General features: G+C 37.0%; 1 protein-coding gene across 11 annotated transcripts in view; it reads right to left on the bottom strand.

Moving 5' to 3' along the window:
* The window catches only part of SPATA7 (spermatogenesis associated 7), a 39,977-nt gene that overhangs the window by 746 nt on the left and 14,782 nt on the right, over positions 1–24,449 (bottom strand). For 4 of the 11 annotated variants that reach the window (XM_026012513.2, XM_072762192.1, XM_072762195.1 and 1 more), the window contains 7 exons: positions 20,027–20,160; positions 12,028–12,500; positions 10,645–10,711; positions 8,187–8,302; positions 5,365–5,418; positions 3,439–3,516; positions 217–274 (listed from right to left, as the gene is read on the bottom strand). In XM_026012513.2, the coding sequence (XP_025868298.1) occupies positions 217–274; positions 3,439–3,516; positions 5,365–5,418; positions 8,187–8,302; positions 10,645–10,711; positions 12,028–12,500; positions 20,027–20,160 (980 nt within the window). Of the gene's footprint in view, positions 1–216; positions 275–3,438; positions 3,517–5,364; positions 5,419–8,186; positions 8,303–10,644; positions 10,712–12,027; positions 12,501–20,026; positions 20,179–24,449 lie in introns of all 11 variants that reach the window. The other 7 variants (XM_026012512.2, XM_072762191.1, XM_072762194.1 and 4 more) reach the window with 3 other exon arrangements.

Below are 24,449 nucleotides of genomic sequence, written 5' to 3'. Positions count from 1 at the left end.
ACAAACTGAATTACTTTTGTCTGCAGTGCTGCTCAACTCAGCAGGATTAATGCTTCTTTCACCCACATTCCCCTCCCCCCACCCCACCCCTACACACAAAAGGTACAAGGGAAAAATAGCCCTTGCTTTTAAAATGCATTCTTCGAGGCTATGGAAAAACTTTAAGATTCTTTCCATACTAGAATTTTTCTAATGAATGTCTAAAGAAAGACAAACCTCCTCCAAATGATGTTTATTTTCTTTTATATGTCGCTCAAACAGTCGTTCTAAAAACCTAAAAATAATAAATAGAAATGTTAAATGTCTCAAAATCAGAAAACCAACTAAATACAAAATAGCCATACAATAAATAACAAGACTACTAAAGGCTGGAAAATATTTTTTAGGTTCTGCTTTTTCTTTCCAAAGCCAAACACTAATCCTTCCCTGTTCTGTCAAGTTCTGCAATTTGGAAGCTAGTATGGCTTTTGTTTTTGTTTAAGTTATATTGAACAGATGCCATTGTTTCTGAAAGATAACATACCACTTACATTTCTGTGAAAATATTTTAAATGAGATCCAACAATACCCCTTCCACACACCAAAAGTATTCTTTTTTTCTCTCACACACATATGCAAACACCAAAAGCCCCCACCCTTCTTCTCTTTCACATACACAAACCCTTCAAACCAAACCCTAAAGAAAATTCTCTTATAAAGAGTTATTTTACAATGCTTCCTGAATTATAATTGAAAAAAATTCCACTGGTGGTAAATCCACACAATAACCTAGAAACTATCACTAAATAGGTACCACTAGACATTTGTGCTTGACAATCATTATACCTCTAATCATGACCTATACTGGGAGAGAAAGGTATCATGAAGATCATTTTAAAGATGAGAAAATTATCTAAGATGATGATTTCCTCTCCTCTAAGGTTACAAGCCACGAAGGAAATTTAACCCAGACATGTCTGGCTCCAAAGTATTTTTTCAACTACACTATGCTTGTCTTGTTATTACACGAATTTTAGCAATGCCTTTGTTGAAAAACAAGCCCTTTGTTAACAATTTTTTATCAATGAAGTATGCCAATCTTAGATTTAGTAGTTCTGCATTACTTAGCATTTTTTTTTAAGATTATTTATTTTAGAGAGAGAGAGTGAGAGAGCATGCACACAGTGGGGGCAGGGGCAGAAGTTGAGGGGGAGAGAGAATCTCCAGCAGACTTCCTGCTGAGCGGGGAGCCCGATACAGGACTCAATTTCAGGACGCGTGAGATCCATGACCTGAGCTGAAACCAAGAGTTGGACACTTAACCAGGTGAGCCACCCAGCTGCTAGCAATTTTTAAAAGCCCAAGAAATCTGAATTCTACCTTTTATAAACAATACATACTATTTGGGTACCTATTTTGTTTTCTCTCATCAACCACCTATTTTGAACATTTTTCTGCATAAATAAATTCACTTCTAAAATATCATTTTAAATCCCTGGACAGAACTTGCTCTTATAAATACTCAACAATTTATGCAACCACCAAACCATTACTATTCAATATATGGGTTGGTTCCATTTTTTGGGGCTTTAATAGCAAATGCTGCAATACACAGCCTTAAAATCTAATAGAAAACTTTAAGTTTTTTTCTACAATAAACACGTTCTGTGCAAATGTTTTTTGTTTTTATTTTTGCTTCCAACCTGTGCTTTATTTTTTTGATTTACAGTTGGATTTTTTTTTTAAGATTTTATTTATTTATTCATGAGAGACAGAGAGAGAGAGAGAGAGAGAGAGAGAGAGGCAGAGACACAGGCAGAGGGAGAAGCAGGCTCCATGTAGGGAGCCTGATGTGGGACTCGATCTTGGGACTCGAGGATCATACCTTAGGGTGAAGGCAGGTGCTAAACCACTGAGCCATGCAGGGATCCCCTGCAGTTGGAATCTTAATATTTTGTTGTGATGGTATAAAAACCCACATAATATAAAATTTACCATTTAACCATTTTTAAGTGTATAGTTCAGTAGTGTTAAATATATTCACATTGTTGTGAAACAGATCAACAGAACTTTTTCATCTTGCAAATTTGAAACTCTATACTAATAAGAAAAAATTTAGTTCACTAGTCTATATTAACTAAGATATAATGTTTGTTTTGTAGTTATAATTTGTTTTTTTTTTTTTGTAGATTGGGTTTTTTACATGGATGACAATGTTTGTAAATAAAGACAATTTTACCTCTTTCAAGTATGAGTATCACTTTTTTTTGTGATAGATTTTTTTTTTTTTTAAAGATTTGAGAGAGACAGAGAGCGTACAAGCAGGAGGAGCAAAGAGACTCTCAAGTAGACTCCATGCCAAGTGGGGAGCCTGACATGGCGCTTGATACCATGACCCTGAGAGATCACAACCTGAACTGGAACCAAGAGTCAGATGCTCAAATGACTGTGCCACCCAGGCACCTCGCGATAAATTTTTTTTTTAAAGATTTCATTTATTTATTCATGAGAGACACACACACACAGAGGCAGACACAGGCAGAGAGAGAAGCAGGCTCCAGGCAGGGAGCCTGATATGGGACTTGATCCCAGGACTCCAGGAGCACGCCCTGGGCTGAAGGCAGATGCTCAACCGCTAAGCCACCCAGGCGTCCCCCGTAATGAATTTTTTAAATTGAGGTATAACTGACATACATTATATCAATGCAAGGCATACAACATGATTCAGTATTTGTTTAGACTGTAAAATAATCACCAAAATAAATCTAGTTAGCATCCATCACACAGTTAAAGAATTTTTTTTCTTGTGATGAGCACTTTAAAGAACTACTTTCTCACAACTTTCAGATATGCAACACAGTACTATTAACTATAGCCGCCAGGCTGTACATTACCCCCATGACTTATTTATTTTATAACTGGGAGTTTTACCTTTTGACTACCGTTACCCATTTTCCCCCACAACTGGTAACCACCAATCTGTTCTCTGCATAGAAGAGAAGTAACAGTATTTAAATGAGTAAAATCTCTATTCTCTTCTGAAATTCCCTCAAACTGTGAACTTGCCTTATATGGTATGAATTAAACATTCCTTACAATTTGTTATCAATTATAAGAATATGTCCCCTGAAGGGACACCTGGGTGTCTCAGTTGGTTAAGTGCCTGACTCTGGATTTTGGCTCAGCTCATAATCTCAGGATTGTGAGACTGAGCCCCGCATTGGGCTCTGCACTCCCTGTGGAGTTTGCCTATCCTTCTTCCTCTGCTCCTCCCTGTTTGTGCATGCTCTCTCTCTCTCTCAAGTATCTAAAAAAAAAAAAAATGCCCCCCTCGGAAAACAATGTAATTTTTCATTTCCTGATGTTAGAGATTAACATGAAAAGAAAAGAGTATTTTTTTTAAGAATAGAGTATTTAATGTACTGTTCAAACACCTTTATATAATTAAAAAAATCTAACCTGTTTGAAAATAAGCCAAGTTTCAAAATTTCATCTGTTACATCTTCAATGAAACTCAGATACAACAGTTCTTCTTCACTGTGAAAACAAAGCAGTACACAGCATAGAAATTATTTCCTACTTACTCTGAAAACTATAGGAAACACGAGTACCTACTTAGAAATATCTACCTCTAATATGACAAATATATCACTATCTTACATTAGGAGGACTGTATAAAACAAACATGTCTACCTTCTTAAATTATGCAAACATACATTTATTTAAAGATGAGAAAATATTCCCTAATCAAGTAAAATTTCATAGATGTATACAGCATTCATCTACTGTTAACAGAAAAGCAGGAATTAACAGCAAAGTGGGTGTTATGCTATATGTTGGCAAATCGAACTCCAATAAAAAAATACACACACACACAAAAACAGCAAACAAACAAAAACAATAAAACACACACACACACAAAACAAACAAAACACAAAACAGAGCAACCAAGGGCAAAAGGGCAACCAAATGTGAACCTCTGGGGGGGGGGAGGGTGCGTGTTCTTGACAAACATTTTACAGGTCTTCTGATTCTTGATTGTGTCCAGCAGCAGAGGTGTGAGTCCTGTGCACAGACAGCACTTATAGGAGGGGAAAAAAGGAAACTAATCCAGAGAAGCAAGAACTTCAACTATGAAATCGTCTTCTGCTCCTAGAAGAGCATCTGGTTGGAAGGTTGTGGAATTTATTGAGAAGAAAAAATTATTCTTTTTTTCTCAAAATGTATAGAGAGGAGAAAAAAATATGCTAGTAGGGAAATTTGTGTATATAAATATAGTGACAATTTTTAATTATGTGGGCACATTTCCTTTATCACCCCCCCTGTTTTTTTTTTAAGATTTCATTTATTTATTCATGAGAGACACACAGAGAGAGAGGCAGAAACACAGGCAGAGGGAGAAGCAGGCTCCCTGTAGGGAGCCTGATGAGGGACTCAGTCCCAGGATCCTGGGATCATGCCTTGAGCCAATGGCAGATGCGCTCAACTGTTGAGCCACCTAGGCATCCCACATTTCTTTATAACATTTTAATAGCTAGTACAAGAAAACTGAATACTATTATAAGTTTCATTTTAATTAGCTGAAATCAGTGAATTGATAGAAAATGTAAGTAGCACTCAATTACTCTATGTAAATATAAGGAGAAGAGTTAATAAGAAAATTAGATAATAGAAGATTAAAATGTTATATAAAAAGTTACAGTTTCAAAATGATTCTCAGCCTCTAATATTTAAGCAGCAAGTTTGAGAATAAATGAAACTAAAAATTAGGTGAATATTCCCTGAAAAAGTGTAGCTTAACTAAACAACATGAAAATCTAGAAGTATGCTATCTGTAAAGAACTGGTGAGGTTGGAAACCTCGAGGAAGGGTATCCTGAGCTACCCAAAGTCTGCATTTCTCTAAAACTTGTTATTCTTGTTTATTTTTATGGGTACTAATCATAAAAAAAAAAATAGGCATTATTAACTTAGGGACAAATTTCCCCTGGATACAAAAAGATGAAGTGATTGACAGCTATTTCAGAAAATTCTGGTCATTCTCAAATTTAAGGCATATTATATAACTGAACTCCAAAGCTAGTTCTAAGAGGAATTAATGTTCAGTCCTGACTTCTTTAATAATAGTTGTGTGATTTTTTTTAAAATTTTTATTTATTTATGATAGTCACAGAGAGAGAGGGGGGTGGGGGCAGAGACATAGGCAGAGGAAGAAGCAGGCTCCATGCACCGGGAGCCCGATGTGGGATTCGATCCCGGGTCTCCAGGATTGCGCCCTGGGCCAAAGGCAGGCGCCAAACCGCTGCGCCACCCAGGGATCCCCAGTTGTGTGATTCTTAATTCTTGATTTCCACTAAGCAAAATAAAGAGGTCAAAAAGCTCTTACTCAGAGTAGATTTTTCTCTCTGGAGGAAGCTGCAGGGAATACTGACATACTGCCCTGGAAAGAGAAAATTATATTTGAACAAAACAGTGACTGGCATGCATTAAGTACTCAAAAATGTTATATATTAGTAATAATATATTTTAGAATTTTTAAAGTACTCTCCTATCTCTGATCTAATATTCAGAATAACCCTGTCTGGTATATTGGGTAGGTATTATTTTTCCCACCAACTTATGAGTTCACCAGGAGGCAGAAATGTTGGGTAACTTGCCAAGGTCGTGTGTTAGTAAATAACAGAGATATTTTTAACTAGTCTTCTGATTACAGATTCAGAAATTATCTATTTAACTTCATTCATTCATTTGTTCGTTCAGCTCCATGTCCAGCGCAGGGCTTGAACTCACCACCCTATGAACAAGACATGAGCTGAGATCAAGAGTCAGATGCTTCACTGACTGAGCCACCAGGTACTTTCACAATCCTTTTTTTTTTTAATTAAAGATTTATTTATTCATGAGAGACAGAGAGAGAGAGATAGGCAGAGACACAGGCAGAGGGAGAAGCAGGCTCCATGTGGGGAGCCCAACGTGGGACTTGATCCCAGGTCTCCAGGATCACGCCCTGGCCCAAGGGTGGAGCTAAACCACTGAGACAATGGGGCTGCCCCACAATCCTTTTTCAAACTGGACTATAGCACTTACCTAGTATACACAATTTTTACTTTGACTAAGCTTAGCATATAAATAATGCTGGAAATATTATTTCCCTATGAAAAACTGTTTTAAGCCTGGTTATTATGATAAATTTTGTCAATATTTAGTTATGTCATTAGTTAATTCCAATCTTTTTCTTTTTAAACATTTTATTTATTTATTCATGAGAGACAGACAGAGAGAGAGAGGCAGAGACACAGGCAGAGGGAGAAGCCGGCTTCAACAGGAAGCCCAATATGGGAGTTGATCCCGGGACTCCAGCATCATGCCTTGCCTGGGCCAACGGCAGACACTCAACTACTGAGCCACCCAGGTGTCCCAATTCCAATCTTTTTATTCAGGTATTCTCAATTATAAATATTTTACTTTACTTCTTTTAGACAAACTAGAAAAGATATATATTACTTTCTTTTTTTTTTAAATAAGCATTTCTCCAAAACTTTTTTTTAAAAAGATTTATCTATTTATTTTTATTCATGATAGATACAGAGAGAGAGAGAAAGAGGCAGAGACACAGGAGGAGGGAGAAGCAGGCTCCATGCCGGGAGTCCGACGTGGGACTCGATCCCGGGACTCCAGGATCACGTCCTGAGCCAAAGGCAGGCGCTAAACCGTTGAGCCACCCAGGGATCCTCCTATATATTCCTTTCTTAAGGCCATTCTTTGTATTAATTGCAGAGTGACTCAAGAGTTAGCTTATAAATCTTGTTATGAGTACTGAAGCATCATGAATTTCAAGACAAGAGAGGTTGGCAATGAACTGCCCACAGCCTTAGCAGGTGCTGTCTCCCTGGGAAGGGCCTTAGGGAGGACCTGGGCTTGGAGGGAATCACATGTGTGCCTTCCGGTCTGCTCTATGACACCTCATTCTTGCCCTCTTTTTATTTTTATTTATTTATTTATTCATGAAAGACAGAGAGAGAGAGGCAGAGACACAGGCAGAGGGAGAAGCAGGCTCCATGCAGGGAGCCTGATGTGGGGACTCGATTCAGGGTCTCCAGGATCACGCCCTGGGCTGAAGGCAGGCGCTAAACCGCTGAGCCACCCGGGGTGCCCTCTTACCCTCTTTTTAATCTGCAGTCCTTTATTTCCACCTTCTTCATCTCATATATAATCTCTGACAATGGAAATACATTTGACAGCTGTAACTACCAAAGGCATTTTTGCTAACCTCTCATTTTTATCTAGGTGTAATATTCCATATTTACTAAATATGACATATAGTTTTTAAAAACCGTGCTAGGGATCCCTGGGTGGCGCAGCGGTTTGGCGCCTGCCTTTGGCCCAGGGCGCGATCCTGGAGACCCAGGATTGAATCCCACGTCGGGCTCCCGGTGCATGGAGCCTGCTTCTCCCTCTGCCTATGTCTCTGCCTCTCTCTCTCTCTCTCTGTGACTATCATAAATAAATAAAAATTTAAAAAAAAAGGAAAAAAAAAAACATTAAAAAATAAAAATAAAAATAAAAACCGTGCTAGTACACAGTAGTGACAGATAAAACACCAGCACATGGTGAATATTCAAAATCATGAATTATGAATCCTAAAATCATGAGGTTTTACAGTATTATTTCTGCCACATTAGTTAGCATCACTGTTAAAAGGATTTGTCTTCAGGAAAATCCTTTTTCTTTGTTTTTGAGAGAGAGAATGTGTACACTTGTGCAAGGGGGCAGGGAGCAGAGGGACAGAGGGAGAGAACATTAAGCCTTAAGCAGCCTCCATACCCAGCTCAGAGCCCAGTGCAGGGCTTGATCTCACGACCCTGAGATTACAACCCAAGATGAAATCAAGAGTTGGACACTTAATGAACTGAGCCACTCAGGCGCCCCAGGAAAATCCTTTTCCATATGAATACCATTGGCAAATAATATAAGCCAGTATGCCTTTTCTTTATTAATGAATTAGCAAAATGAATTCATTTAAACTTTTATTGAGTACCTAATTCATAAAATTTCCTTAGTGAAACTAACATTGCTGTTAAATTTGTATAACACTGAAATAGATTAGAGTGCAGGTAATTAAAAACAGAACTTATGTTGCAATTATTATATGTCTGTTAGACAGGAAAGCAGTTTAGACAGTTGAAGGGACTTCTGTGAGCTGTTTACCTTGGTGAGGAGCACTGAAGAGTGCCATCTTTGATCTCATCCCACGGTAAGTCATGCCCTTGTAGGGGTAAAGGATTTATTTTTCCTTTGGTATCATATGTCAAACAGTTAGATGCCTGGAGATATAATGAGAAGAATAAATCTTTATTTTGCTTCAAAAATACATTATGAAAGCAGAAATAAAGTAAAACAGCAAACTTCAAAAAAGTCAAGGAAACAGAATGGAGATATCCTGTAGATAAAAGTGACTGACTTATTACAACAAAGGCTATTCCAGAATATATTTTCTACCCAATCAAGGACTTCTTTCTTTTCTTCTTTTTTTAAAGATTGTATTTATTTGAGGTGGGGAAGAGGAAAGGAGGGAAAGGCACAGAGGGAGAAGCAGGCCCCCAATGAGCAAGGAGCCTGATGTGGGGATCAATCCTAGAACCCTGAGAACATGACTTGTTTCGACGCCAACTTTTAGCCAACTGAGCCACCCAGGGGCCCCTCAGGGACTTTTCTTAAATTTATTTAAAGCAAGGTAAAACAACTTATTTCTCATATTTTAATAAGGGATATTTAAAATCCATTAAGGAAAAAAAAAATCCATTAAGGAATCATAAATAAACTATACAAAGAGAAAATGAAGCAAATTTGTAAGTTTTAAGTAACCCTGAATTAAAAAAATGTACCATTATAACAGAAATTCAAATAGCCCATTTGTTTCAAATGACAATATATCAAATATGGAGAAGCAGTGGTAGCTCTGATAGTATGATCAGTAATATTAACAAACAAAAATAATGGCAGCTTTCCATAAAAAGTATTTATGGAATCCTTACTGGTGCTGCATACTGTGCCAAGTATTTGCTTGCACTGTTAGATTAATCTTTACAATGCTAATTTATGCACAGTGCTGTTAAAATTTGGTCTATTGCACTTAATACTTACTAACTTCCCCAAGTAGACTGCTGGTGGTACAGATTATAGAGTAAGGGGACACACCATTTTCTCACAGGGTTATGTATAAGCATTTGGAGCACAATTTCATGGAAATGGACTTCTGCTTTATTTTATTTAGTTATCTACACAGCTAACAGTTTTCCTCTCAAGCAAGTCATAGCCTTCATTTACTGAGCCCTTCTCAGGCTAGGCACTTTACCTATACCATTTTATGCTTTCCACCAATACTATACGTTAAATAGTTTTTCTAGATGCGAAAATTCAGCTTTCATAGGATGTGATTTGTCCTTGGGCTCCGTGTCAAGCAGGTATTAATGGCAGGGCCTCCTGTCAAACAGGTATTAATGGCTGAGAGGGAAACCTACAATTCTCTATCCCTATTCAAAAGAGAAGAAAGAAGTTCAGTGTGATTAAATTTTATTCTTTTATGTCTGAAATCTGTTTGACATTTTACTTTTTAAACACTTTTGAAAAAAATGATCTTATTTATCCATGAGACAGGGAGAGGAGAGAGCGCACATGAATGGGGTGGGGGAGAGACAGCGAGGGGGACAAACAGACTCTCCGATTATTAGGCAGCCAGACCATGGGGCTCGATCCCAGGACTCCAGGATCACAACCTGAACTCAAGGCAGACGCTTAACTGAATGGGTCACCCAAGCGTCCCCATGTTTGACATTTTAATTGACAAACTGTTTTTATAAACAAATTTAAATGAGGACACAAGTATATGATTGATATCCCCAAAATAAAAAGAATCAGCTTATGTGAAAATCAGACTTTAAGCTAGAATATTTTAAAAGAAATGACTGTTAAACATTCAAAACATAAACACTATATAAAAAGAGCCTAATGGTTTAGAAAAAAGTAAAAGCAAATCTAAGAAAAAATGATATCCAGGGACACCTGGGTGGCTCAGCAGTTGAGTGTCTGCCTTTGGCCACAGGGCATGATCCCGGAGTCCCGGGATTGAGTCTCACATCAGGCTCCCTGCATGGAGCCTGATGTCTGTGCCTGTCTGTGTTTCTGCCTCTCATTCTCTCTCTGTGTCTATCATGAATAAATAAATAAAATCTTTAAAAAAAGAGAGAATGATATCCATCTATTCTTATACAATGTATAATTTCCAATAATATAATCAGTGGCAATTAAAAAAAAATACAGGCATAAAACTAAAATAACTTCTGTATAGCTTTTCTGGCTCCTTCAGTGATGCAAGTCTACATTTTTGAAAGCAATATTTAATGTATTTTATTCATTTATTCATCTATAGAGCCAGCCAACCATCTAGAAAAAAATGTTAACAACAAATGATTTCCCAGACTGGGCGGGATCCATCTGGCTACTCAAAGAGAGCTACAGCCATGTGTAAATAGGTAGTCTCTATACTGGCTACATCATAGGCAAGAAGTGTCACCAAGAGATTATTCAAGTCCAAACAACTATACATATTTTATTAAGTGAAAGCAGCTATAATTCTAATGTGGCAAAGAGATCTCATTTTTATTACCTGCTTTCTGTTCTCTTCTGAATCTGTGAAGTTCTTGGTGTCAACTGTCTCAAAATCAGATTTAAAGCTGTAACATTTTAAAAGGAATAACTGTCAAGCCTTCAAAATACGAACACTGTGATAACAAGTTTACTGTCTTAAAAAACCTCTTAGACATAAGAGATGAAACCCGTCTATTGTAAAATGTGTAATTTCTAATTATATAATCAGGAAATAGATATGGTTTGGATTACATAGCTTTTCTTTTTTTTCTTTTTGAATAGCAGCAGGATTTTAGCTAAAATGGGACTAGAGAAATGGGAACTATTATCCTCAAAAGCTATCATACATACAATCAGAAAAGGATACGATACACTTGCTTTCCTCATTTCTCCCCATTGCTTAATTCTTGGGATTAAATGTATGCAGACTCATCTGATATTACTGTACCTCTTATCTATTCCCAGAGAAAAGAATACTAGTCTTAAATTGTATTTTTTTGCTTTCTAAAAATAACTAAAACCTAGGACCAGGCAAATAGTTGTTTATGTAACACCAGAAAAAACAATCATAAATCAGTTAACACTTCATAAAATTTGCTTGTTTGTTTCATCATTTGCCAAACTTTTATTGAATGTTCAATATGTGCCAGGCACTATCATATATGAAAACACTATTGAGGCAAATTATACTTAATTTCCAGAAACCATCCCAAGCTGTTGCTACGTGAGAGTGGGGTTGGTTATTTGTGGGAAGGAGGCCCAGGGAGAGTCAGACAAACAGTTGTTTTCTTCTCTTGAGAGTCCACTGTTTTGCCATTTTTAACATGAATCTATGGACCTAGTTACACAATTGTTGTTTGAGGACATATTTTAAGGATTCTCTGAAAGTATATTTAAAAGCATATACCATGTTTGAAACAATAAATGAAAATATGTATCATTCCTGTTTATAAGGAGAGCTTGACAAGTTTAATAGCTACTTTTCAACAACTACTTGGGTAGTTCTAGTGATACATGCAAAAGGAAAAGTCACATTAATCTCATCCCCTTCAAAAAGGCACTACCAGACCTTAAGTCTGACACATTAGGTATGTAACATAAAAAATAAGAAATATTATTATTTTTTAAAGATTTTATTTATTTATTTATTTATTTATTTATTTATTTATTTATTTATTCATGAGAGGCAGAGAGAGAAGCCGAGACATAGGCAGAGTGAGAAGCAGGATCCTCACAGGGAGCTCGATGTGAGACTCAATCCCTCCCGGATCCTGGGATTACACCCTAAACTGGAGGCAGACACCCAACCGCTGAGCTACCCAGGTGTCCCCAAATAAGGAATATTATTATTAAATTCTATAATACTCTAAAGGAATTACTACTGGCTGTAAATGTGCCATACCTGCTTAATTCAGTCTGGGTTTCAGCTTCCATCCGCTGATCTGTAAAATCCTTTTTTCTTCTGGCAGGTGTGTAATATCGATAATGTGACAGGAAAGACTTTGCTTCTGTTTTTAAAGTGCGTGGAGTGAATGGCAAATGTCTGTTGGAAAAGAGTTCAGAATGTTTATCCAAAAGGTCCCCACTGGGCGCTTTTGAAATAACTAACTGAAAGCGATGGGTATTTGGGAACGTGCTCTTGGGCCCTCGGCCATGTGATGTTCCAGAGCATGGTCTTCTGGGCCCAGAGGTGGTGTAATCCATGTTGAACACACAGGGACTGGAGTTCTTCTCAGTACCATTTGTGAGGACTTTATCAGATTTAGGTATATTTAGGTGTAGTTTCTCTGAAGAAGTTACTGGTGACCTTGTAAAGGATGGAAATCCATTCACTTCTCTGATTAACACATCTTCATCTTGTGGTTCTCCTGAGGGCTAAGAACATTTAGTTTGTTTTTAAGATTTTATTTTTATTTATTTGACAAAGAGAGAGAAAGAGGGAGACAGAGAGGGAGAGAGAGAGAGAGAGAGCACCAGAGAGCACAAGCAAGGGGAACAATGGAGGGATAGGGAGAAGCAGATTCTCCACTGAGCAGGGAGCCTGACGTGGGTCTTGATCTAGGACCCTGGTATTGTGACCTCAGTTGGAGGCAGACACTTAACCAACTAAGCCACTCAGGTACCCAGAACATTTGGTTTGATCAACATCAATTATGCTTACAAATTCACATAATTGGGGATCTCCAGATTATATACCCAAAAATGGTTGCCTTAGTAGGTCTAGAGAGTATATATATATTCCCAAAGATGTTAGCATTGTATATGAAGTTCTAATCAAGGTTTTGAATTACTAATATACAAAAATAGAATTCTAAATATAACTAATAGCAATCATTTTTCTTTCTTTTTTAAAAATATTTTATTTATTTATTTGAGAGAGTGAGCAAGCAAGAGTGGGGGTGGTGGTAGAGGGGAAAGAGAGAAGCAGACTCCCTGCTGAGCAGGGAGCCCGACACAGGGCTTGATCTCAGGACCCTGAGATCATGACCTGAACTAAAGGCAGATGCTTAACCAACTGAGCCACCTAGGGGCCCTAGCAATCATTTTTCTTTCTGAAACTAAAAAAATAATAATAATAATAATTACTAATATCTACTTATATTTGTGGTCTTGAGCTTGTGTATTAAAATCTATAGGTAGACAGCAGTTTTATCGGAAAGTTTCCAGATCACTTGTCAGCACCAATCCCCTTCTCAACCACTGTTGGTGGCAGCCCTCCTTCTCTCCCCATCTTTATGGCAATCTCTAGCGTCAGCAGTTCTCGTACTTCAAAGCTTTGAAGAAATGAAAAGGCACTTCTCCTCACAAGTGGGGAAGGCTGAAAGGGAAGATGTTTGGGGCTGCTCCATTTCCTTTTGGTTTAATTTTGGAAGAACCATTTCTACAGGGTATCCACAAAGTCTTGAAACATAGATACTATTGTATTCTTTCAACAGATTAGGTGTCCAAAAAGCCATGTCTATGATTCCAGACTTTATGGACACCTGTGTATCCTTTTTTTTTTTTTTTTAAAGTATTTTTTTTAATTTTTATTTATTTGTGATAGTCACAGCGAGAGAGAGAGAGAAAGAGAGAGGCAGAGACACAAGCAGGCTCCATGCACCGGGAGCCCGACGTGGGATTCGATCCCGGGTCTCCAGGATTGCGCCCTGGGCCAAAGGCAGGCGCTAAACCACTGCGCCACCCAGGGATCCCCCACCTGTGTATCCTTTACAGAACTTTGAGATACTTTATTTGATAGAGGGGGAGTTACATGGAAGTTACAGATTCCGAGGTGAAGATGGCTAGGATTTAGCTGTTACCTTTGCCCTGAAAGCTCATGGGGAGAGAAACCAGAGGAAGGTGAACAAGCTGAGTATGAGGATAGCTGAGTGCTTCCTGTGTGCAAGGCACTGCTCTTACCACTGAGTAGGATAAAAGAGGACAATTAAGAACTTCTTTCACTGCTACTAGTAAGTTACTACGCTTACTACATGTAAGGTATAGTTGTAAGTAATTTACATGCACAATTCACTGAATTCTCACATCAACTTTCAGATGGTGATACAAATACTACTTACATTTCAAAGATGAAGAAACTCAGGCCGTGCAGGGTCTCATAGATTTAGACCCAGGCTGAGCCTATGCTCTTCACCCTTACTTACATCATATTGTCTATTATAAAGACTCATCTGAAAATTATATATTTTAGACTTTTTTAAAAAGTAAATTCTACCTTCAATATGGTGCTAGACTTCGACCCCAAGATCAATAGTTGCATGCTCTACCGACTATGCCAGCCAGGTGTCCCTGTATTTTAGTTTTTTTTTACACCATGAGGAATTTTAAACTGATCTTAACTCTTCTGATGGTGAACCAGTTAGCTAACCTAAGTACTGATTTAGCTAAGTAAGAAAATTGCAAATGACTGAATACTGTAACTAAAGCCCAAAATAGGTCAAGTCACCTACTATTTCCTTTCCAAGTACTTTCTAACCTGATCCCAAATATAAGGCAAAATTACTCAAAGCAAGGAAATATTTGGGCATTAAATTCTGAATCGCTAGGGCACTTTTTAAATGATTTCAGTATATTCATTTTAAAAAATGCTCTCAAATAAGACTCGCAGCTCATGGACCAGAAGAGTTTGGCTCCTGGGGAAAAAATTTCTAGGATCTGAAAAATCCTACAGGGCTATTAAATAATAATCACAGGAATTATTTGCACTTAAAGGAACAGAACAAGCTGAGATCAGAGCAGGCAGATATGTATAAGGCATTAGACTGCCTGTATGAAAACTCTTATCAGTAATGGTTATTAAATAGACAAATTGAAACACCAAAGAAAAGTCTTTAAAGGCAGATATATACTCTCATCTGTCTGAAATGGGATGGAAAAACTGTTTCTGAACTGAAGGCAAGAAACTTTCCTGTATTTTTACATCTCATAATTCCTACCTTGTATCCTATACTTTTTCTTTTCTCGGAAACCAGTAGGACACAGTATGAAATCAGTTGTACCAATCTGTTTTTTTTTTTTTTTTTAAATTCATGATAGACAGAGAGAGAGAGAGAGAGAGAGAGAGAGGCAGAGACACAGGCAGAGGGAGAAGCAGGCTCCATGCAGGGAGCCCGATGTGGGACTCGATCCCGGGAATCCAGGACTGCGCCCTGGGCCAAAGGCACTAAACCGCTGAGCCACCCAGGGATCCCCCCAATCTGCTTTTTTGAGATTATATAATTGTTTCCTGTAGCTACAAATATCAGAAAGCTTGGATATAATTTTCACAGAAAATATGTAACACTGGTAAATTCACCAATATCTGAATAACAGATAACTGCAAAGTTCTAAAATTGGAAAAAGTTTTATGACTTATATGTGAATGGAACAAAAATTCTGGTGGTAATCTGGCCACTTTCACTTTCTTTAGTCGCTTTACACTTCAATGCAATTTGTTGTGAACTGTTTCTGTGATTTAAGAATTTGTGTAAAGTGATAATCATTGAATAGTTCATATACTTATAATGTTTTCTTTTCTTTTCTTTTTTTTTTAAAAAAGATTTTATTTATTTATTCATGAGAGACACAGAGAGAGAGAGAGGCAGAGACACAGGCAGAGGGAACAGGCTCCATGCAAGGAGCGGACGTGGGACCTGATCCCGGGACTCCAGGATCATGCCCCAGACTGAAGGCAGGTGCCAAACTGCTGATCCACCCAGGGATCCCCACTCATAATGTTTTCATGTCAAGAACAACAACGTACTAAATCTTCGTCAGGAATAATGTCAGAAGAAATAGTATACAAAGAATTTCCAATTGTCAGATTTTTAAAATTAATTAATTAAAAAAATTTTATTTATTTATTCGAGAGTGAGCACACAAACTTAGGGGAGAAACAGATAGGAAGGGAGAGGGACAAGCAGACTGCGCTGAGCTCCATATGAGGCTTGAACCCAGGACCCTGACATCATGACCTGAGCCGAAAGGGCATTCCACCAGGAGCTCAAGTAAATGAGTTACCCGCACCCCTCCAATTGTTAGATTTTAATACAGTTAAGGAATCAATTCAATTGCAGAATAAGATGGGTACAAATTATTTAAAAATCCGATTAACACTTGTTTTGCAAAAATGTTTCAAATTATATTTTATAAAATAAATTGATAGGGGCACCTGGATGGCTTAGTTGGTTAAGTGTCTGCCCCTAGCTCAGGTCATGATCCTAGAGTCCTGGGATAGAGCCCCACACTAGGCTCTCTTCTTACCAGTAGGGGTCTGCTTCTCCTTCTCCCTTTGACCCTCCTCCCTGCTTATGTTCTTTCAAATAAATAAATAAAATCTTTAAAAAAGCAAATACATTGATAACTCTTGCTTTTCATGGTTTTATACTGCTTTAAAAATGTTTCATAGATTTATTTAGGAATATGGGTCACATCCACATTTTCAACTAATATTAATAGCACCTAGTAAGTGCTGTACCAGTGATGTGAGTGATTAGTGAATAATGGTGTGGAGGTGACAGGGTGCAGATGGAAAGGCACTGGAGGCTCCTGAGAAGAGTCGAAGTGTAAGAGAAAGAATAGCATGAGAGTGTGGGCAATTATAAGGTGGTTTTTTTTTTCTTTAAAGATTTTATTTATTTATTTGAGAGAGAAAGAGAGAACAAGTAGGAGGAGCAGCAGAGGGTGAGGGAGAAACTGAGCAGGGAGCCCAATGTGGGGCTCGATCCCAGGACCCTGGGATCATGACCTGAGCTGAAGGCAGACACTTAACCAACTGAGCCACCAAGGTTCCCTAGAAAGGTTTTTGATATATATGATCTTATGTATATAGCGGTTAATATGTTTAGAGGCTAAAGTTAGCATATTCCTTTTAATTGTAGCAGAGTTTTCAGTAAATGCAGATTATAACTAAGATAGGTATATATTAACCATAAAGCCCAATTATTAAAATATCTAAAATAATAATTTGAATCTGAATTTGTCTAAATATTTATCAAGGCTTATAAAAATGTAGGCAAACTGTAAATTACTATGAATTCTAAATGAAGCTGGAAAAATATATAATACACACACATAAAACATAAATGAACTACTTTATGGAGGCAGAAAACTTAAGGTTACAGTTTAAGGAAAAAAATGAAAGAAAACATCTTAATTCTATATTTTTAACAAACTCCATTCTTATCCCCAAATATAATTATTAATTTATATTAAAAATGCTGGAAATAGAGAAATATTTTAAATGTTCAGTTAAAAAAGGGGCACCTGGCTGGCTTAGTCGGTAGAGCATGTGACTCTTAGGGTTTGAACACCACATTGCGTATAGAGGTTCATTAAAAATAAAATCATAAAAAAATACCACAAAACTTTAGGACCCACCTAAAACATTAGGATTAAAAAATGGAAAAAGATACAGCAAGGGAGAGTAATCAAAAGAAAACTGGTTTAACTTTATCACTATCAGAAAACACTTTAATTATTTTTAAAAAGATTTTATTTATTTATTCATGAGAGAGACAGAGAAAGAGAGAGAGACAGAGACACAGGCAGAGAGAGAGAAGCAGGCTCCATGCAGGGAGCCCGACGTAGGACTTGATCCCAGGACTCCAGAATCATGCCCTAGGTCAAAGGCAGGCACTTAACCACTGAGCCACCAAGGGATCCCCAGAAAACACTTAAATGCAAAAAAACATTAAGATAAAGAAGCTCAAAGCACAGTGATAATAGATTTGATTCACCAAGAAAATATATTATCTCTCAATCTGCATGTATAAAATAATAATATAGACTCAAAATCTACAAAACAAAAATTGGCAGTACTAATTTTTAGAGAAATAGGTAAATACATAATCATGTGGGAGATTTAATAAATGATAGATTGATCAGACAAAAAAATCAGACTTAAATACATATCAAGTTTAATATAATGAATACACTGTATATTGAATACTGTACACAACTATATTTCCATTTCAAACACACAATAACAGTACATTTTAAGAAATCTGTTTACCTACTGGGCCATAAAACAAATTTCTCAACAAATTTCAGGAAATGAGTATCATATGGATATCCTCTAATCACAATATAATTAAGCTAGAAATTGGAATAAGAGAAAACTTCTAAAGAAAAAAAAATGAGGGATCCCTGGGTGGCGCAGCGGTTTGGCGCCTGCCTTTGGCCCAGGGCGTGATCCTGGAGACTCGGGATCGAATCCCACGTCAGGCTCCCGGTGCATGGAGCCTGCTTCTCCCTCTGCCTATGTCTCTGCCTCTCTCTCTCTCTCTCTCTCACTGTGTGCCTATCATAAATAAATAAAATAAAAAAAAAAATTAAAAAAAAAAAAAGAAAAAAAAATGACACAGAGATTAAGAAATATTTCTAAATGACTCTTAGGTTAAAAAAGAAATTATAATGGAAAATACTCTGAGTTGAATCATAATAAAAATACCTTATAACAAAACTTACGGGATGCAGCTAAAGCAGCATGTGGAAGAAAGTTTATAACCTTAAAATATGCTTGTACTGTGCCAGAAGGCTGAAAATAAGCTAAGCAAAAGTAGGAAAAGTAAGCAAAATAAATCCAAAGGAAACCAAAAGGGGAAAAGAAAGATAAGAGCAGATATTAATAAACTAGAAAACAAAATACAATAGAGAAGATTAATGAAGTAAAACAAAATGCCATTTAAAAAGATTTTAAAAACCAACAAATCTCTGGTGAGAAAAATCAAAGAAAAAAGAATAAAGAGGGATCCCTGGATGGCTCAGCAGTTTAGTGCCTGCCTTCTGCCCAGGGCGTGATCCTGGAGACCCGGGATCGAGTCCCATATTGCGCTACCTGCATGGAGCCTGCTTCTCCCTCTGCCTGTGTCTCTGCCTCTCTCTCTCTCTGTCTCTCATGAATAAATAAATAAAATCTTAAAAAAAAAAAGAAAAAAGAAAAAAGAATAAAGACACAAACAACACGAGGAATAAAAAGGGGAAATAATATATACTGAGGAGATATTAAGAGAGATTATATTTAAATAGGCCTATGCCCAAAATTTGAAAATTTAGATGAAATGGACAACTTCCAACATAAATACAACTTAAAAAAAAAAATAGTTCTTATGATTCAAAAAGTTGAATTAGTAGTCAAAAATCTTCTCACAAAGAAAACTCTAGGCCCAGATAATTTTAATGTTGAGTTCCATGAAATTCAAGGAGTAAAAATTCCAAACTTATGTAAACTATTCTAGGGCACAGAAAGAGGAAACAGAATCTAATTTATTTTATGAAGCTAGTGTAACTTGACATAGGGTAGACAAAAAGGAGAATGACAGGTCAATATTAATAATGGAGGTAGATACTAAAATTCTAAACAAAGTATTAGTAACTGTATCCAGCAACATATAAAAAAGGTATTGCATTGTGACAAGTTGTGTTTATACTAGGAACATTAGAAACTTGACTATAATTTATTACATACACAGATTAAAAAGAAAAATGATACCATCTTTTCAAAAAAAATTAGCATTTGATAAAATTAACATCCATCCACGAGAAGGGAAAAACAAATCCTCTTAGCAAACTAGGAATAAGAGAACTTCCCCAATCAGATGTTAAGGGTATCACAAAACACCAAGAGTAGGGGTCAGTAAACTATAGCCTGCAGGCCAAATCTGGCCTCCTGTCTTTCTTAATAAAGTTTTACTGGAACACAGCTATGTTTGTTCATTTATATGAACAGTCTGTGGCTACTATCCAAGGGCAGAGGAGTTGTGAGAGACTGTGGGGCCTAAAAAGCTTATATTTATTACCTGGCTCTTTATAGAAGTTTCTGATTCTGACCTATAGTAAACATGCTACCACAAAAATAGATTGTACCACTAATGAAATATCTCAGAAACATCTGCTTTTAACAGGTAAAAATACTATCTTACCTTTTGTAGAGTGTTAAATAATGACTTGGAATTATTTTTAGAATTGGCCTGCATTGCTGTTTTATTTAATTTCAACTCCCTTTCACATCGTGCTAATTCCTTTTTAAGTTTCTCTCTTCGTTGTTGGTCTGCATCTGATGGGGAAAACAAATCTTTTAAAATAAAGAACAAGACCGAAAAATTTTTTAGTCTTGGAAGACGAATAAGGGCGCACTTTTTTCTTGCTAAAAATGTTTACACTATTGATACATCAATAAAAATTCATACACTTTTCTATATAAAGAGAAGCTAACAGATATTTAATATACAGAAACTTAAAGAGCATTAAGTATTTAAAGAGCGTAAACAAGATGTGACAAAATGGCTAAGCCTAAGAGCTCAAGAAAGCAATTCCTAGCAGATATTCAGAGATACTGAAGGTGAGAAATGCTTGACTTGTTATTTGTGACGCTATCACCACCAAATGCGGAATCTGAGTCCATACATTCTCCCTCAAATGCAATATTACTGCCAATAACAACACATGCCATACAAATTCAAGTTTTATAGACTTCAAAAAGATAACATTATTTTCAATTAGGATAACTGATTTCTACTTCTCTTAACTGCCATTCATTTGAAAATATAAATGAAAATATGGTTTTGCACTTCACGATGCTTTAAGTCAGGTATTGAATTGTTATCAAAGATTTATCATTGTATGAAGGCTGAAAATGGTGAAATTAAAGCTAGTCAAATTTCAAAGTTAAATAGAAGATTAACCATAAGCAAAATGACTTTTGTTTCCATATAAAATTAAAATTTATCATGTACTTTTAAAATTGGAATTTATCCCAATTTAATGGATAAGATAATTTCAAGTTTCAAATCACTCTGATTTGAATCAGACTTTATAAAAATTTCTATAAGCTTAGGGGTGCACCTGGGTGGCTCAGTGGTTGAGTGACTGCCTTTGGCTTACGTAGTGGTCTCAGGGTCCTGGGCCCACATTGGGCTTCATGCAGATAGCTTGCTTCTCCATCTGCCTCTGTCTCTGATCTCTCTCTGTGTCTCTCATGAATAAAGTCTTAAAAAAAATTTCTACAAGCTTAAAAAATATACATGTATATTTAAAGTTTGAACTATAAAGATTTAAAAATAAGCATAATAAATTATATTTATTATTTTAAAAGGTAGACTGAAATATAGATGACTCTTGAACAGCTGCTTGGGTCCACTTATATGTGGATTTTTTATAACACAGTACTGTAAATGTATTTTCTCTCCCCCTTATAATTTTCTTTCTTCTTTCTTTTCTTGACTTTTCTTTTCTTCTCTTTCTTCTTTCTTTCTTTCAATTTTCTTTTTTTAAAAACCTAATTAGTAACTTGGCCATTTTTTTAAAAAAAGAGAGGCAGAGACACAGGCAGAGGGAGAAGCAGGCTCCATGCACCGGGAGCCCGACGTGGGATTCGATCCCGGGTCTCCAGGATCGCGCCCTGGGCCAAAGGCAGGCGCCAAACCACTGCGCCACCCAGGGATCCCTAAAAAAAGATTTTTTTATTTTTAAGTAATCTCTACTCCCAAATGGGACTCAAACTTACAACCCTGAGATCAAGTGTCCCATAGTCTACCTACCAGCCGGGGTGCCTGCCTTGTGATTTTAATAACATTTTTTCTCTAGCTTAATTTATTGTAACAATACAACATTAATAATACATATAACACAGAGAATATGTGTTAATCGACTATGTTATCGGTAAGGTCAACAGTAGGCTCTTGGTAGTTAAGTTTTTGGGGAGGCGAAAGTTACACAGGGATTTTTGACTATGTGGGGAGTTGGTGCCCCAACTATGTGAACTGTTGGTGTCGACTGTATTACTTTCAGCTTATTCTATCCTCAAATGCCTGCCTAATTATTAACTATTATTTATTATATATTATTACACACATATAGCTATGTATTATATATTAATTATTATTAATATATTAACCACATTAAAGCAGATGGTATCTGTGGAGTGGATTAAATAGAACTTTCACTGTCAGATCTATTATCTTATTTTTAATTTTTATTTTTAAATTTTTACTTATTTATTCACAAGAGACAGAGAGAGAGGCAGAGACACAGGCAGAGGGAGAAGCAGGCTCCATGCAGGGAGCCCGATGTGGGACTTGATCCCGGGTCTCCAGAATCACGCCCGGGGTTTAAATCAATAGTCTTTTAGACAGAAGAGTGTATCTTATATAAACAAATGGCTCAAACCCAGAGATTTCCTTTTTTAAGTGTCCATAAAATCTGTTTCTAAGTTAGTTATATTACTTATAATGAACATCAGCTCTATAACAAGAATGGTTATGATAATCTTTGTAATTCTTCTAGCCATCACAATTTTCTTCATTTACATGGCAAAAAAGGAAAACCTCTAGTCTCAACCGATTGAAAACAAAAATATCATGGGATAAACCAAGCACTAGCTACATTTAAATTCCAAAAACAAAAATACATGCAATAGGAACAATCTTTAAACACAATCTACATGCCGTCAATTCCCAATTTTTTTTTCTGCATCCTGGATCTATCAATTGATCTTTCTTTCTCTCTTTCTCTGCAGACTCAAACTCCAGCTGCCTTCTTAGGATCTTTACTTGGCTATCTACTAACAGGTATTTATTTCAAACTTAATAATGACCAAGAGTAAGCTCCTGGTTCACTTCCTCCCCCAACTCTCTTCCTATCATGTTCCTCATTCAGTAAATTATAAGTGTCCTTTTGGTTGACAGCTCTAAGTATTATTTATTTATTTTTAGTAATCTCTATACTCAACATAGGGCTCAAACTCATGACCCCTTGAGATCAAGAGTCATGCTCTATGGACTCAGCCAGCCAGGCACCCCATATATTCAGATTTTTTAAGTTGGTAAATACTGAATCAGTTTTTTTGTTATAAAAATATCATTAATATAACACAGAAGAAAAAGAATACACCAAGAAATTAAAAATCTGCAAGGATCCTTAGAGATTATTTTACACCCTTAGGAGGGTAAGAGGTAAACTGATTTGCCCACATACCTTTTATGCTGTGGTCAACTTGGTTTTTAAAATTATATATTGAAGTCTGGATGCTTGCCTACAATGTCTCTGCTCTTCTAAAATTATTTGAACTCCAAGATTCCTTCACAGATAAGAGAGCCTACTTTGGGGTTTGTTACAAATAAAGGAACCTAAGGGTAAGAATACAAAGTGCCAAGCAACGGGGCCTGCAAAGGTACTGCTCACTTAGTGGCAGCTGGTAGCAACTGGCTCAACTTAAAAAAGTCCTATCTCTTTCACCAAGAAGATCTCTGAGAAGAGACAGGGTTCCAGTGATCCTGCTGTCTTTGATCTTTCCCAGACTGCACCCAAGGGGCATTCTCCTACCTATTCTCTCATTCATTCACCACTTAGCATGCACTACCTTGGTACTACCTGATATATATATATATATATTTCTTTCTTTCTTTCTTTCTTTCTTTCTTTCTTTCTTTCTTTCTCTCTCTCTCTCTCTTTCTTTTCCTTCCTTCCTTCCTTCCTTCCTCCCTCCCTCCCTCCCTCCCTCTCTCTCTCTCTCTTTCTTTCTTTCTTTTTTTTTAAATTTTACGTATGGGGCACCTGAGTGGCTCAGTGGTTGAGCGTCTGCCTTTGGCTCCAGTTGTGATCCCAGGGTCCTGGATCGAGTCCAGGCATCAGGCTCCCTGCAGGGAGCCTGCTTCTCCCTCTGCCTGTGTCTCTGCCTCTCTCTGTGTCTCTCATGAATAGATAAATAAAATTTTTTAAAAAAATTAAAGATTTTATTTATTTGAGAGAGAGAGAGAGAGAGAGAGAGAAGGGCACGCACACATGCGCACATTTGCATGCACAAGCAGGGGGAGAGGCAGGCAGAGGGAGAAGCAGGCGCCCCACTGAGCAGGGAGAATCCCTGCTCAATCCCAGAATCCTGGGATCATAACCTGAGCTGAAGGCAAGACACTTAACCAACTGAGCCACCCAGGCACCCCTGATACTTATTTTCTAATGTAGAAATCTTCTCTGTCTGATTTTGTCTTTCTAGTAGTACTGGATTACTAATAAGACAAGCACAGGCTATGATATCTATGTCCTCTGGCTATTTTTAAGTATATATTTCCTGACTTGAACTCAAACAAAGGCCTCAAATGATACCTTTTAGAACATTTTAAAATAGGAATTTCAAATTTTGGGGTCTTATTATTTCCTTAGTAAAGATTATTTAGAAACCTTCGATCATGGGGATCCCTGGGTGGCTCAGTGGTTTAGCGCCTGCCTTCCGCCCAGGGCGCGATCCTGGAGTTCCAGGATCGAGTCCCACCATTGGGCTCCCTGCATGGAGCCTGCTTCTCCCTCTGCCTGTGTGTCTGCTTCTCTCTCTGTGTGTCTCTCATGAAT

The sequence above is a fragment of the Vulpes vulpes genome, chromosome 6, assembly GCF_048418805.1.
Source record: "Vulpes vulpes isolate BD-2025 chromosome 6, VulVul3, whole genome shotgun sequence".
In the NCBI taxonomy this organism is placed as follows: Eukaryota; Metazoa; Chordata; class Mammalia; order Carnivora; family Canidae; genus Vulpes; species Vulpes vulpes.
The sequence above is the reverse complement of the archived record's forward strand: the minus strand, read 5'-3'. Positions and strand labels throughout refer to the sequence as shown.